This window comes from Phyllostomus discolor, chromosome 8 (assembly GCF_004126475.2).
Source record: "Phyllostomus discolor isolate MPI-MPIP mPhyDis1 chromosome 8, mPhyDis1.pri.v3, whole genome shotgun sequence".
Taxonomy (NCBI): domain Eukaryota; kingdom Metazoa; phylum Chordata; class Mammalia; order Chiroptera; family Phyllostomidae; genus Phyllostomus; species Phyllostomus discolor.
In genome coordinates, this window is record NC_040910.2 from 29,071,458 (window position 1) to 29,087,717 (window position 16,260).

Consider the following 16,260-nt stretch of genomic DNA (forward strand, 5'->3'; position numbering starts at 1 on the left):
TCCCTGACATGTCAGTGCAGTATAATGACTTATGTTAGTTAATGTACATACCACCTGATTCAGGCAAATGTAGTCTTTTCTGTGCACTATTTCTTCCATGGGTTAGAATCTGAGGTGCTTTTGAAATTTTACTCACAGAGTTGGGGAAACAAAAGCATGAGGTTTAAAAACAAAAAAACAGAGCCCTGGCTGGCGTAGCTCAGTGGATTGAGCGCAGGCTGCGAACCAAAGTGTCGCAGGTTCGATTCCCAGTCAGGGTACATGCCTGGGTTGCAGGCCATGATGCCCAGCAACCGCACGTTGATGTTTCTCTCTCTCTCTCTTTCTCCTTCCCTTCCCTCTCTAAAAATAAATAAACAAAATCTTAAAAAAAAAACCAGGTCAGCACCAACCATTTCACCATATGCAAGTGTGGAAGACATAATGAGCCATTTCAGGAGACTAAATAGATTTGTTAAACTGTTGCAGAAAATGCATTTGTTGCCTTAATCTTTCTGCCAGTATTAAAATGTATTTCAATTATTTTATTGTGCTTACTGATTATTTTCTTTAGCCTTATACTCATCATCATTGTCCAGATTATAATTGATCTTAATTTATTTTTAAAAAACTACAAGTTCTGTGGGGTAAATATGCTGGAAAAGCATTCTGTAACTACACAAGGGCTGTTAGTAGATGCTAAATTTAAAAAAATCATAGTCAAGTTAAACACTAGATTAGACAATGTTAAACAAATTTTTTTCCTGCATGACTTCTCAGGGCCTTTAATAAGAAAATGCAAATTGCAAATGTCAAGAACTAATCTACAGGATGCAGTATCTTCCAAATCTAGTAGGTCACACATCCTTCACCATTGATTCATTCATGGAAAGCATATTCTAAAGTAATGAGTAGCAATGTTTGTAAAGCATCGGCTGTATGCAATACACCATGGATCACTGAAAATAGTTTAAAAAATGCATTTTTCTGCAATGGGATTGGTTTTCTAGCTGGGAAAATAAGGTATAAAGCAATCGATCTCAAATAGTGGAATAAGGAAACAACACAGAAGATACCCTAAGGTGATATATCATCAATTATCAAATGAATAATGCAAAGGTTTTTTTCCTACAGAGGAGAAAGAAAGAAAGAAATGGAACACAATTTTTCTTGCACTTATGTGCAGAGGTACAAAACACATAAAACATGTTTGCTATGTTAAAGAAGTGAATAAATAACCTAGAGAAAAAGCCAGGACTCTGTGGAGCAAACTAGTGTGATCCAAACGTAATAGACCAGAACTTCGTAACTTTCACGTGCACGTGAATTACCAAGGGGACCTGAACTGATTCAGTAGATTTGGGATGAGGGTCAAGATTCTGCCTTTCTAACCAATTCCCAAATGACGCCGGCACTGCTGGTCCAAGGATCACACTTTGAGGAGCAAGAAATTAGAGCAGGAGTTGGCCAACTTTTTCTATTCAGGTCCAGACAGTAAATATTTTAGGATTTGTGGGCCCTACCATCTTTTGCAACTGCTCAGCATTGTCATTATAACACAAAAGCAGCCACAGATGATACACAAATGAGCACGGTTGCGCTAAAAAAAAGGTACAGATTATGGCATTTGAATTTTAAATAATTGTCCAAGTCACAAAATATTTTTGCTTATTTTTCCTCAAACATTTAGAAAGATTAAAACCATTTCTTCACTTGTGAGCCATATGAAAACAGGCTGCAAGCCTGCAGGCTGTCAGCTGGCTGAGCTACGAGTTGGGGTCAAGATACGACATTCCCTCGGGGAGTTAGCAGAGGTTTCCCTTTTTCAGGGTTTACCAGGCATTCTTCTTTCTACCACCTGTGGTAGGTAGTGCAATGCCTTCCACACGGGAGAAGCCCGGCGGACGAGTGTTTGGTTGAACTTAATCTGTTAAAGGAGTCCTTCGAATGGCTGTTAAGGAGGAGTAGCTCTTGGATGGGATTAATGAAGAGTGTAAGGGGAGAATTTCAAGGAGGTGAAAACAGGCAAATAATACATGAGGGCTATGTCAGGAACAATAAATCCCTGCAAATATTTGACAGAAACAAAGGATTAGTATAGGAAAATGACTGAAAACAAAATCAGGGCTAAGTTACATGAAATGCCTCAATTCGGATCTGAAGTTTAGGGAATGATGTATGTAGGGAAGAGTTTGAAGAACTTGAATCTGATTTGGGATATAAGAAGGATCCGTAAATTCCTGGAGATGAAGAGATCAATTAGAAGACTTCAGAGCAATTAAAATTTAAGCCATAGTTCTCATGAGTAAGGATCTGGACTATGACTGTGGAAAGGGAACAGGAAAGAAGGAACTGAAACATGGTTCTAGTCTGGAATGTTCTGGAAGACTTGATGAAAACACAGGGACCACAAACTACCCCAGAAACAAGAAATACTGCTTTTCTCAATTGCCTCAAAAGTGATATACTCCCTGGCTGGTGCGGCTCAGTTGGTTGGAGTGTCCTCTCATAACCGATAGGTTGAGGCTTCAATTCCTGGTCAGAGCACATACCTAGATTGTGGGTTCAACCCCTGGTCCAGGTGTATACAGGAGGCAACCAGTCAATGTTTCTCTCCCTTCCTCTCTCTCTAAACAAGCAATGAAAAAATGTCCTTGGGTAAGAATTTTAAAAAAAGTATTATGCATTGCATTACATAGGATGCTCAGTTGGCTGGTATTTGTTTAATGTATTTTAATTCCACAAGTCATATCTGTTCTTTTGTGAGTATCCCATATTTACTTTTAAATATAGTTTTTGGAGTTAATACCCTGAATATTAGCAAACAGATTTGTTTTGTTAACATTATTTTCAGATTAAATATAGACAAAACACCTATATTATGCTATCTAAATATAGAAATAGTCTTCCTGTCATAGTTTCACAAAAGGGTACCAAGTCCAGAGAATTTTCCAGAAGATTAGACTCAGAGAAAATATCCAAGAGCAAGATTAAGAGCTAAGTGGACAATACAGTCCCAGAGACTTCAATCCGTTTAGTTGTGACACATTCCTACATATTTCTTAAAAAATAAATCACATTTTGCGGGGAGGAGGTTGGGACAGCTTCGTCGTTTTTACAAAACTCCTGTGGAGAGTCTGCGGTGCTGGTGCCGGGGGAATAAAGGGAAGAGTGTGAGAGCGAACCTGAGCTGAAAGGGCCTGGCAGCCCACAGCCTCCCACACTGACCGACTGCGGCCCTGGTTGTTTGGGAAAGGAAGAGTGCTGACCAGCAAGAATGAGTTACAACTGTTCCGTTTCTCTGGTCGTAGAAGCCAAGCGGTCTGCTAGAAAGTTTTGTAAATATCAGAAATGTGGAAGGCATTAAATCTGTTATTGCTCAGCTGATCAGAAGTCTTAGGGTCAACAAAAATATTGCTGCCTATGATTTTTTTAACTCGATGATTAGTTTCCCTTGATACATTAGATATTTTGAGCATAACGTTTATATTACTTTCATATTTTTCTTTAGATAAGAAATTATAGATAAAACTGTAATAAATGTAAGAGTCATTCATTATAAAACATTTTGTAAGGCACTTTGAAATTCTGTTGCTTTTCTTTTGTAACTGGAATGGTCTTTCCAAGTTTAACGATGTCACTCATTTCAATGTTGACAAAATGTACAAGGCGCTTTACCAGCAAAACCTGTGGGAATTGTCTAGTCATTAATTTCACGGTCTAAATTGTAGAGTTTCCATTAGTAATATTGAGACAGATCTTTTTTGATCAGACAAGCATCTGATTACATAGCAACCAGCCTTTCACTTCTGCTCTGTTATTGTAAGCATCACCATTCCCTTTCTTTCTCTCTTGCCCTTTGACTTCCATTTGGCCTGCAGATGGTTCTGTGAGGGGAAGGAGCTACATAACACTCCCGATATTCAGATCCACTGTGAGGGTGGGGACCGCCACACCCTGGTCATCGCAGAGGCCTTTGAGGACGACACAGGTCGCTACACCTGTCTGGCTACGAACCCCAGCGGCTCAGACACAACGTCTGCGGAGGTGTTCATTGAAGGTGAGGAAAGGTGTGCCGTAAAGCAGTGTGAATGTTCTAACAGCTTTGGTTTCAGCAGAGCTTCGTTGTGAATATGCTTTTTCCAATGCAAACAGCCTAATGGTGTTGTCATTCAAAACTCCTTTCTCCTGAAAACTTTATAACCAAGTTGATTGGTTCTGACACTTAGGAAAGCACCGACCCTGTCTAATGTCAGTATTTGTTCCTTTTAATCTGAGACATTTCAGCTACATTAACTTCAATTTATTTAAAATATAAAACACCCAATTTATTTTTGGTTTCTCTAGTGAAAAAAGAATGCAGACATATTGAAGTACTATAGCTATCAACCGAAGTTGAAATTTTCATGAGAACAAATAAATATTTTTTAAGTACATCTGACAAGACTCAGACTGTAGGGAATTAGAAAACTTGGTATCAAAGTATTTAGTTTTACATTATTACTATATTTTGGCCAATGACAACAATTTTTTAAGTGATTGAATTTTAGAGAGAGGGAGTGAAAGAGAGAGAGAAACATCAATTTCTTGTTCCACTTATTTATGCATTCACTGGTTGACTCTTGTATGTGCCCTGATCGGGGATCGAACCCACCACCTTGGCATATGGGGACAACACTCTAACCAACTGAGCTACCCAGTCAGGGTTTTGACCAACACCAGTAGCTTAAGTTGAAAGTGTTTTAAGCACCACAGTCTTACATTATTCCCTAAATCCATAAATCGATGTGTATCCTGTTAATTGGTTGCTTTTCAAAATTAGTAAAACACAGTGTCCGGCAGAAGTAATGCCTGCATGAGTGTGGTTGACAGAGTAATAATAATATGGGTGTACTAATTTATAGTTTTAATTTGAACGTTTCAGTTAAAATGTCATATGGTGTGCCTGAGTGTGATAGTTATGTTATATAATTACATTCTTATGATTTTGTAATAAAAGGGGCATTATTTGTGCCAGACCATGCATATAAAGAAAATTTAAATTCCTGAGGTCTCCATGACCTTATTCTTCATCTTTCTACTACTTTTAACTGTCTAGTACCACCAAATTTCTTCCTTGTTTAAAACAGAAAAAAATCAGGATGTGAGCCATCATGTATAGCTCCTTCAAGAACTGACAATTTATAGAAGTAACTATTACCACTCGCTAAGAGTGTGTACCTTTGCTTCTAGGAAAAGGTTCTTCTGCATTATCTTTGAAAGCAAACATCTGTGAGCTCCTCAAGGGACCATGTCCTGTTAATAAAAGCAAACGTTCTGTATATGGCAGTAACTAATACTTGCACGGGACTTATAAATGCACACGTAATATACATATGTAACTTCAAACTCCATTTGAACTTCACTGTTAGCCTATGAGGTATTACTAGCATTCCCGTTTTACAAGTGAGTAAACTGAGACCCGGAGAGGTTAGAGGGACTCATTGAAAGTTATACAAGGATTTGAACCCAAGCAGTCTCTCTTCAGGGCCCATAATCTTAACCACTATGTCATACACATATTGAAGTGCTAAAGTAATAGAAAGAGAATGACAATGATTTTTAACATTTAATAAGTTAGTAGTATTAGTTATGGGCAGGCTGGGTAGCAAACTTCTTGAAGTGTTTTTAGAATATAATAGAGGGAACTTAAACTTCCATTAAAAACCTGCTCCTTAATGATGATCAGAGTTGTCTCCCAAATCCAAGTTCAGATAGAGCACCTTAAAATTAAAAGCTTTATTGGCTTCAGCACTGCTAGAAATGTGGTGAATTTTAGTGTGTATTGCTTTTATAATATGCTGAATGAATTCACTTTAAAGTCATAGCCTATCTACTCAATTCAGCCAGCATTTTTAAGGCCCCACTGGGTGCAAGACAGTGCAGGCACAAATATAATTAAGACACAATTCCTGATACCTAACAGCAGAGAGGAGCACATTAAAAACAACAGAACGTACAATGATAAGTGATATTGTAACAAGTGATACAATAGAAATATATAAAGAGCTATACAGTCACAAAGGAACTTTAAAATTAACTGCAATGTGTGTAAGATATCCTCACTTTTCGTATGAAAAAAGGAAAAATGTCTCTAGCTCTGAAACCAGTTTCAGTGTCTCACGCTGGTAGACCAAAAACATTCACAACACGGTCTCTAATTTTATTTAAATTTGGTTCTTCCATGCAAGGCTTCTGAACCGACAGTCCTCGATACGGGAAAATGCACCTCTAGTTCTATCTGCCATTTCACGCCCCGGACTTCAACAAAGGCAGTGGGCTTTTTCCCAGCACGCAGTTTTGCACATGGTAACACTACTTACAGAGCCAGCCCGCCGCCGTTGGGCCTCTGCGACTCCAGATAGACTGTGTGTGGAGAGGAGGGTAAGGAGGCTGGACAGAGTCAGGATAAAGGACCATTAAGATTCGGTCTCCTGTGCCTAATATAAAAAAACTAGCTCACTGGCCTTGTGAAATATGAATAATAAAATTTTTTTAAACCTGAGAGATTTCAGTGTATTTTTATCCCTGAGAACAGAACTTGAGATAAATTCTTAGGCTATTATGACTGAAAGTAATAAATTTTTATATTTTACTGATCCAGCACTAAAAAGACTAAGTTATATCTTGATTGAATTGTTTCCTAGAGCATGTTATTAATATTTCAGCATGTAGTCAGGGAGGGTCTTTGGGAGGGTAGGAAGTTTTCTGTAAAATGTAAAAATCGGAGCAAAGCCTTCCCTAGAAGTTTAACAACCTACTAGTTGGAAACTGTAAATTTCACTTTCTTATGCATCAAGTTTCAGAATGGTACAAAAGAAATTGTAACTTAAGAATAGTAGCTGTTTATTTAGTTTTAACTAGGAACCAAGCACTTTATCTTTACTTAATCTTTCATCTTTACAAAAGTGACCCCCACTGTATGACAGAGGACACTGAAGCTTACAGAGTAGAGCCACAAATCACACTCAACACACGTGTGTGCACAGGCTCACATGTGGGGTTCCAGAATTCAAACTCAGGTGGTCTGACTCATGAGTTTGCCTTCTCCACCACTACAGAGTAAAAGGTAGATGAACTCGTTACTGAGGTAGCTGTAGTCTACCTGTGATCACTGCAGGCTACTAACAGGATTTAGGATCTGAGCAAAGCACTTTTCAGGGCACATACTGAGCACTATTCAGATTCCATTAAGTGTTTACTCAGGAACTACTGTAAGGCAAGAGCCATGTAGACAGTGGGGACCCATTGGTGAAGAGGATAAGCTCACATTCGCACTTTGCTGACTCTCCAGAAGAGGAGGGAGAGTAAACTCACAAATAATTCCAGCACCAGCAAGTGCCAGGAAGAAAGTAATGGTGGCTGATGGGTGAAGGCCATCAGGAAGGCCTCTCTGACGAGGTGACACTTGATCTAAGACCAGAACCCTGAGAAGAAACCCATAGGAAGACTGGGAAAAGAGTGTTTCACACAGAAGGCACAATCCCAAGGCCCTTCCCTGGGAAGGGAAGACCAGATGTGTTCAAGGAGCAGAAGGAAGTTCCAGGTAGCAGGAACATAACAGAGAAAAGGCAGCTTGGAGGGTTGGCCAGCAGCCAGTTTATGGGGACGTGGGGCCTTGGGGCCTCGTGGTCACTGTTAGCAGTGTGAGGTCTATCTACATAAGATTGTAAATCATGGAGGGTTTAAACTGAAAAGCCACGTTAACTGATTTATACAGGGTGGGACCAAAGTAGGTTTACAGTTTTGAATATCTGAAACACAGTTTATTTTTGCATTAGTATTTATCATTGTATTCAGTATTATTTGCCACATGAACAACTGTAAACCTACTTTGGCCCCACCCTGTATCAAACTTGCTTCAGTGTATAATGCAAGACCAGCTCGAAGCCTGTTGCTGTGGTAGAGGAGAAATGACTGTACTACAGGAGGTGGTGGTGTACATGGAGGTGATGGAGAGTCAGGTGGACTCCAAAAGCCATGTGGTGGATTTGATGAGCGTGTGAGGGGAGGAAAGGAGTCAGGTGTCTCCATGGATTTCAGCTTTACTATTGGTGTGGGCAATGTTGCCAATCTCTGAAATGGGGAAGACTGGGGAGGGACAGGGTCAGGAGACAGTGGGAGGTAAGTGTTGTGTTTTGAACGTGCTAAGTTTGAAGCCTCTATTTAGATAGCCAAGTGGATATGTCATGTTATTGGACATGAGTGTAGTCAAATGCACAGGGTGAGTAAAACATTTGGGAGTGTCAGGATGTCGATGGTAGCTAAAGCTATGGGACTGGACATGTTACTGGACAGGCCTATCAGGGAGAAAGGGGACCAGGTCTGAGCCTGGACAATCCTTCCTCCCTGTGGAAATTCCAAGAAGGGGAGATGCCAGTGAAGGAGAGTAAGAAGGTGAGCCCCTGGGGTAGGGGAGAAACCAGCAGAGTGTGTGTTTTTTGGGGGGAGGCATGAGAGAGTGTTTCAGGAGGCAGGGTGATGCCCGCTCTGCCCACTGCTGCTGAGGGTCTGGTCGGATGAGGACAGGAGGAAATGCTGGGTAGAGCAGCTGAGGATGTTTAACAAGAGGGATTTGGGCAATGGGAAAGGACCAACGATCAAATGCAATGAGTTGAGAAAAGTTAGCAAAATGTGGAAGGAGAAGCAACAAATAAATAATAATAGATTGTTGGGCATGTCTTCTTCAAATACCAGCAGAGATATGGGCCTCTATGTACAAAACAGTGTGGGGTCAAAAAGGATTTTTTAATTGAGGTATAATTGACAGATGACAATAGTTCCAGGTGAACAGTGTAGTGATTTGTTAGGTGTATATATTGTAAAGTGATCACAGTGCGTCTAGTTAACATCCATCACCATACATAGTTGGAATTGTTTCTTCTTGTGAGGAGAATCTGTAAGATCTACTCCCTTAGCAACTCCCAAACATATAACACAGCATTATGTCCTGTAGTTGCCATGCTGCGTGTTACATGTCCGGGACTTACAACTGGAAGTTTGTTCCTCTTCACCCCCTGTACCCATCTCACCCCCTCTCCAGCCCTCACCTCTGGCGCCCACCAATGCGTTGTTCTCTGTATCTCTGGTTTTAGGTTTGTGCTTTGTATTTTTGTTTTAAGATTCCACATATGAGTGACATCTTACGGTGTTTGGCTTTCTCTGACTTATTTAGTGTAATGCCCTCAAAGTTCACCCATTTGGTTGTGAATTTCAGGATTTCTTTCCTTCTTTCTTTTTTGGCTGAGTAGTATTCTGTGTGTGTGTGTGTGTGTGTCTGTGTGTGTGACATTTTCTCACTCATCCATCCATCCATTAAAGACACTCAGGTTGTTCCCCCGTCTTTGCTACAGTAAATAAGGCTGCAGCGAACAGGACGGTGGCGCAGATACCTTTTTGAGTTAGTGTTTTTGTTTCCTTTGGATCAATACCCAGACATGCAATTGTTTGAAAAGAAAAATGGTTTTTGACAGTTCATTTGTATGTTTCTTTGTTTGTTTTCATACCAGAACTAATAGAGTTTATATGCTAATGAGAATAATCCAAGAGAAAAAAACACAGGTCCTGCAGAATGGAGGGAGAATAAGACAGCGAAGTCCTTGAAAAGGAGGCAGGAAGCAGAATCTGGCCCACACTGAGTGCTAGGTGGTGAGGGAGGTGCTCTCCAGGACTAGATGGTATGGAGACAGTCTCAAGAATTTCGGGATGTAAATAGGAAAGGGAAATGTAAACGAATGAAATAAATACAGCTCACATTTCTACTGCTGCCACCCCTCCTGACTGCAAAGTGGATTACACCGATTGTTACAGCTTTAGGAGCTCCAAAGAGGACAGGGTGGGTGTCCTGAGTGTGGGCTGAAGGAAGCTGGATCAAACCTGACCTTGTGGGTAAGGAGTTGGGTCTGATGGAGAAAAGGGCAGAGTGACATTAAAAAGGTGAGGATGGGGCAGGAATACTCAAGTTTGATGCATATTGGTGGATTCTGTTTGATATTTATTTATAGGTTCTCAGTTCTCCGAATAACCCAATAAAACACCTGCCCTTGTTAAGTGACATTTTGATGCATGCTAAGATGTTACATAAGTAGCTGCTTCTGTTGATCCCAGCAAGAAAAAGCCTCTCTGAACATAGGGTTTCTTCTGCTGGCTCTTGAAAATGTGTTAAGGGAAGCTGAAGAAGTGTAAGTCCAGTTTTGGCCATTCTTCACAATATTTTCTGCCTAGCCTAGTTCCGGCACCATGAACTTGAACAGTCATTTACTGTCCCTGAATTCAGTTTCTCAGTCTCTCCCTGGAGAAAATTAGATTGTTATAAGGACTGAGGGAGTTAACTGCCTAGACCTGTGCCTGGCACATGGTGTGAGCCATCATTATTATTATCTTAAAAAGGGCATTTTGATTTTTTAAATTTAAACAGATTAAAAAGAAAATATAAAAATCATATGTAATTCCACTATCCTTTTTTATGTGTACATTTTCTTCTGTATACTCTATTGTGCCGTTTTTTTTTTTAATTTAACTGATTTTTGTTTAAGAAACTGTTGAGGAACTAAGACGTTAAATAATGTGCATGAGGTCATATAACTAGAAAGTAGTGGTAACAGAATTTACACTCACTTTTTTTAACGTTTTAAATGATGGTTGTCATGCTGGTAATTACAGCAGCTGCAAAAGAAGGGAGAGAGAAAGGTGAGGAATGGGGGCAGGATGTCCTTAGTCCTTAAATTTTGAAATCCAAAACAGGTACAAAAGGATGTATTCCATGATGAGATTCTCATTCAGGGTTTTAAAAAAATGTGCACATCCATGTATAATTTTTAATGGTTGATACCTGCTTTTATGAAGACATCCTATTTCCTGAAGTCAAAGCTGTATGATTTATATCTCATTTGTTTTTTAAAAATCATGAAAGATGCAAGATTAGCAAAAATAAAAATAATTAAAAACAGTAATTTCATGAGTATGGGGAAATGGGCATTTTGATATATTGCTACTTTACACACCTTCCTGACAAGATGTTAAAAAATGGAAATAATACACATATCCATTAGTGGAATAATAAAATTATGGTAAATTCACACAAATGAGTTTGAAGCAACCACTAGAAAACTATAAAAGTACATATTTATTTATTGACATGCATTAAATTCAAGGAAAACAATAATTGGACAGTGCGATAACATTGTCATCCTTTAAATATGTATTTTATTATTTGTTATGTACATAGGCATAAACTTCAAGAGTATGTGCTCCAAAATATATAAATGGTGATATTCCAAATGATTTCTTTCTTTAATTTTTGCTGTTGTGTATTTTATGGGTTTTTTTCCTACAAGGAAGGATTAAACTGGATAAGTTTTAAAAACAGAAAGGGGCCACTTTCACAGTCAAGGCAGGAGACTCGTCTTTTTGTGACACTTCCCCCTGCACTTTATCCTGAGAGCAGAGCGAAGATGATCAGCCTGTGACCCCTTCACTCTTGAGTGGGAGGCAGAACAGAAAGAGTTAGCATTCAAGCAGGTGCATAGCTGATGCACAGGTGGGGAGTAATTGCAAGGATGGGAACGTGTGCCTCCTTGAGATTGGCACCTACATAAAACAATGAGAGTGATGGTTTGATAAATACAGAGAAAAATGTTAACCGGAGACAGGAGTGGTGTTTCCTGAAGGCAGGTGCAGAGCAGAGGACGAAAGGGAGGAGGCAGAAGAGGAGAGGGTTGCCCTGAGGGCAGGGAAGGGAGCTTGCTGGCACACATGGGGAGATCTGATCTGCTGCCATCTGCAGGAGCTGCTCTGACACCTGAGACAGAAGGTGACATTGAGATTTCACAAGGGCTGGACAGGTGTGCAAAAACTAGCACATGTCTTCTCAGGGGACGCCAGCTTTTGTTTTGATCCTTTACCTTTCTCTGAACGTCAGTTGGAAAAAGGTAGTAAAAAAGAATTCACAAAGAATGTCTTTCCAAATAGAGATAATCATAGGGGATTTTAAAAAATGATTTAAATGTTTGGACTGATATGAAAAGTAGCTCTTTCCTTCCTAATTTCAGACCACGTCAAGAGTGTCTGGTAATTCCTGGAAGAGTTTGCCAGCCCCCTCCTTAACACTGCCACGATTCCAGTAAACCAACCTCCCTCATGTTATCGTGACTTTCTGAAAACTGAGTCTACCGGCTCTTCCCCTGCTCAGCTCTCGCCTCCTCGTCGCAGTCACACTTTCTGCTTCCCTGTCACCTGTTTTAGATGGTTTGCTGCTTGTTTTGCTCTGCTTTCCCCCCTAGTCCCTCAGTTCCCCCAGCATAGTTGATTTTCCCGCTCACCCTTCTCAGAGCCTAGATGCCTCACTGTGGCCCTGGTATTTCACCCTTCATTTCTAGACTTGCCTCCCACCATTTCTCCCCCGGTCCCCTGCCACCAAGATACTGCTCTTCTCTAGTTACCCAGAGTCAACTCCTCGTCGTCCCTAAACAAGCTTTGCTATTCCTTAGTTCCATTCATTCATTCCACCAGAAGTTAAAGGCCTGCCACGAGCAAGGCATGAAGCCAAGCCCTCGGAGGAATGCAGATGTGCACGGCACACGGTGCTCGTGTGGAAGGGGCAAGTCATGGACCATGAGCTCCAAACCCCCAAGTGCAAATCCCATCGCCACTGCTTCCTAGTTACATGGCCTTATGCAAATTACCTGACCTCTTGGTACCTCAATTTTCTCATCTGTAATTGGATATAACTAACCTCTTAGTGAGCTTCATTATTATAATAATTAAGTGCCATGAGGTGCCTAGCAGACTGCCAGGCAAATAGCAAGTGTTCGGAAATTGGTAGTTCCCTTCCTAACACCACTTCAGTTCTCAAAGAACTTATAATTTTCTAGCAGATGCACCATTTTAAGTGGTGTGAGTAATGTAAACAAGAACACTAGGATTTCCGAGAAGACAGAGCTCAGAAAAATCACGGGGCTGATCTTAAAAGACAGAATATCAAGAAAAGGCTGGGTAGGAGTTTCCTACGAAGATGAGTAATGTAACTAAAGGTACAGTCCTGGGAAAAGACCAGGAAGGGAAAGCCCTTACCGGCTTCAGATCTTCGTTTGTTTAAAGCCCCCATCCTGGTGGAGCCTTCCTCTCCGCCCTACTCAGTACTGCATCCCACTACTTTCCCATTGCGCCTGGCGCCCCTACCCTGCTTTATGATTTTTCATTTCATTCACCACCATACTGTATTTACTTACCTTATCTACCGTGCATGTTCTCTGAAGAATGTAATCTCTGCCAAGGCAGGTGTGTGTGTGTATTTGTTTTCTTCACTGCTGTGTTCCCATTACCTAATGGAATATACACCAGGCCATATGTTCAGCTCTGTGGACTGGGGTTCTGTGAATGTGGGCATTCCGGAGGTTCTGGAAGACAGGAACATTCAGGTGACATAGGGCGAAGACCAATTTGGAAGAGTGAGAAATGGGGAGAGCAGATAAGACTCTATTGCGGTGGTCCAGGAAGTAGGTGAAGAAAGCCTAGACTAGGCGGTAGTTATAGAAATAAATGGGAAGGGACAGCAAACATTCCAGCAGAATTACCTAAGCATGATGGTTTCCACATCAATAAAAGGCTGGAAAAAAAATGGACTGTAGTCATGGGAAGGAACACTAGGCAGCCATCCAAGAGACTTCAGTAAATGTATCTGTTCTAAATGTATCGATAGGCAAAAATAACTAATTGCAAAGAATACATATAGTGTGATTCCATTTTTGTAACTATGCATATAAATGTATGTATGTTGATACATTAAATTTATCTGAAAAACACACACCAGGCTGCTAATATATGAAGCATGGCACTAAGGAAGGCACCAACTGATCTTTACTACAGTATCACACAGTTCTAGGCTATTTGGTTACCTTTCCATAAGTATGCATTATTTTACATTAAAATACTTTTAAAATAGGTAATTTGAATAACTCAAGTCATATGAAGGAAATATCAAAAATATACTTTTAACCATCACAGTTATTTTAAACGCCACCTCAAATCTCTCATCACAAAATAGATGAGCATTAAAATGTAAGTACAGTATGCATTTTGACTAAAAATCTGACCCTTAATTCAAAAATGGTAATGAGGCAAGTGAATGTGGGAAAACATGGTCCAAAATCAGAGACCCCTTTATTCAAGAATGAACCCTTTTATCCAAGAGTCAGAAAGCATTTCCTAATTAATGAGTGATGAAGACATTAATAATCCACACCATTAAGTCTCCTGGGAAATGGTTAAAATTTAAAACCATGAATGTTTTGCCCACAGACACACTGAAATTTATTTCAGAGTTTATAAGCCATTTAAAAGTATGGTTGTGATGGCCAAACTGATAAAAATGAAATTAATAATAAATCAGGGATTAAAAACATTGTTGCTTTGAAGACAGCTTTTCATAATAGTTTTTTTGGAAATGATTTTCTGAAAATACAATCCAAGTAAAAATGGTCTGAACCGTTCTCTATTTCAAAACAGACTATATTATTCTTTAAAAATAAAGAACATTATTCTTTGAAGCAATTATAGCTACTATTTACATCTTAATTTTATTATTATTTTTGACTCTTTCAGGTGCCAGTTCAACAGATTCTGACAGTGAAAGTTTAGCTTTCCTCTCAAAACCTGGAGCGATGCCACAGTAAGTGCCTACGATTTCCTCAGTTACACAGGGAAGGCTGGCGGCGGGAGTGTGGGGGTGTGAGGCCGCCGTGTTGTACTTTCAAGGAAAAGGTCAGCTGGTGTCAGTCAGACCAAATGGTTGAACTTGGGGCATAATTTTTAAGTTATGAATTTGAGCTTTGAAATCTGCATTTCATCATCAATATGCCAAAATCTAAACATATATAATGTTAGTTTCAAAGACAACAGTTATAAATTTATGAAAAGAAAAGTCATATTGAGAGAAAATGTATGAAATCACTACTAAAAATAAATGAGGATCGATGTAGTTACATAAACTAGAAAAGATCTCATTGGGCCAGCAATGTGTTTCCATTTGGATAGAGACTATTTCTACTTTGATCTTGTCATGAAAATCTCAAAATTTAGTTCTTCCTACAAAGACACATGGATTATTAGTAAAATGTTAATATCTTAATTGGTTTTCAAAAATTCAAATAAAATCTGTCAGAATTTTGTAGAAAAGTCTATGAATATTGAGAGTGTGTTAACAAATTCTTTTGATCTGCTAGTATATATACATAACAATTGTATGCATTCAACATCAAATAATTACCAAATATTAATAATGATAAAGAGACTTTTAATAAGATCACATAGGTACTCTGCCACCTCCCACTTCAGACAAGGATCTCAAGTTTCGGGAAGTTACATGCCTTGATTGGGATTCCACAGCCAATGAGTGAACCAAACAAGGTCTAGAAATCAATTCCTTTTAACCTTTGTCTCTGCTGTACCTTGCTAACTTCTGTGCACTAAGAAAGACAAAAGTTTCAAGGCACTCTCAACTTAACAAAATATAGATCCAGAACAAAGAACAGCTGCTGGACTGAAAATAGACCACCAGAACATTGAATTAAATATAGAGCCCTAATCCTGTAGATTTCAAATATCTTCTGAAATATCTTACTGCTGAAGATTAGACTTTTTCTAAGTATTTTCTTTTCTCTCAGGATTTTCAACATCAATACTTTATCCTCACTAAGGATGCTGTGACAGCTACTTTTATCCTTGTGTTTATTTTGCTAGTATCACTGAGGTGCCTTATGTGCATAGACTGGCCACAGCTATAGTAACTGTTCCCATTTCTGAATCACTTGAGAGCTGAAGCCCTTTTAAGTACACAAAAAGTAGCTGGGCTATTCTATGGAAATGCTTTAAAGAGTAATTCCTGCTTTAAAAAAAGATTCTGACTGAACACTTGCCTCCCTGTTTTCCAGAGCTCAGAAGAAAACAACCTCTGTGTCCCTGACAATAGGATCATCATCTCCAAAGACAGGCGTGACCACAGCTGTGATCCAGCCTCTGTCTGTCCCTGTGCAGCAGGTGAGCACGCCAGACAGGGGCACGCAGGAGCGGGGCCACTGGCAGGCTTCTATGTTGATTTGATTTTACTATTCCATAGCCTTGAAATAGTTCCTCAGTACAAAAAAACTGGGAGAAAAGAAAATGATAGGTAAAGTTCTTCCTCTTGATCCACCAAAATATCAAAGCCCCACCACCAATCCCACAACATCTGTGCTTCCATTGGGA

General features: G+C 39.6%; 1 protein-coding gene across 3 annotated transcripts in view; it reads left to right on the forward strand.

Moving 5' to 3' along the window:
• Positions 1 to 16,260, forward strand: part of PALLD (palladin, cytoskeletal associated protein) — a 339,611-nt gene that overhangs the window by 128,053 nt on the left and 195,298 nt on the right. For all 3 annotated transcript variants that reach the window (XM_028519937.2, XM_028519936.2, XM_036031987.1), the window contains exons 2-4: positions 3,861 to 4,039; positions 14,620 to 14,686; positions 15,948 to 16,053. In XM_028519937.2, coding sequence (XP_028375738.1) covers positions 3,861 to 4,039; positions 14,620 to 14,686; positions 15,948 to 16,053 — 352 coding nt within the window. The remainder of the gene's footprint in view (positions 1 to 3,860; positions 4,040 to 14,619; positions 14,687 to 15,947; positions 16,054 to 16,260) is intronic.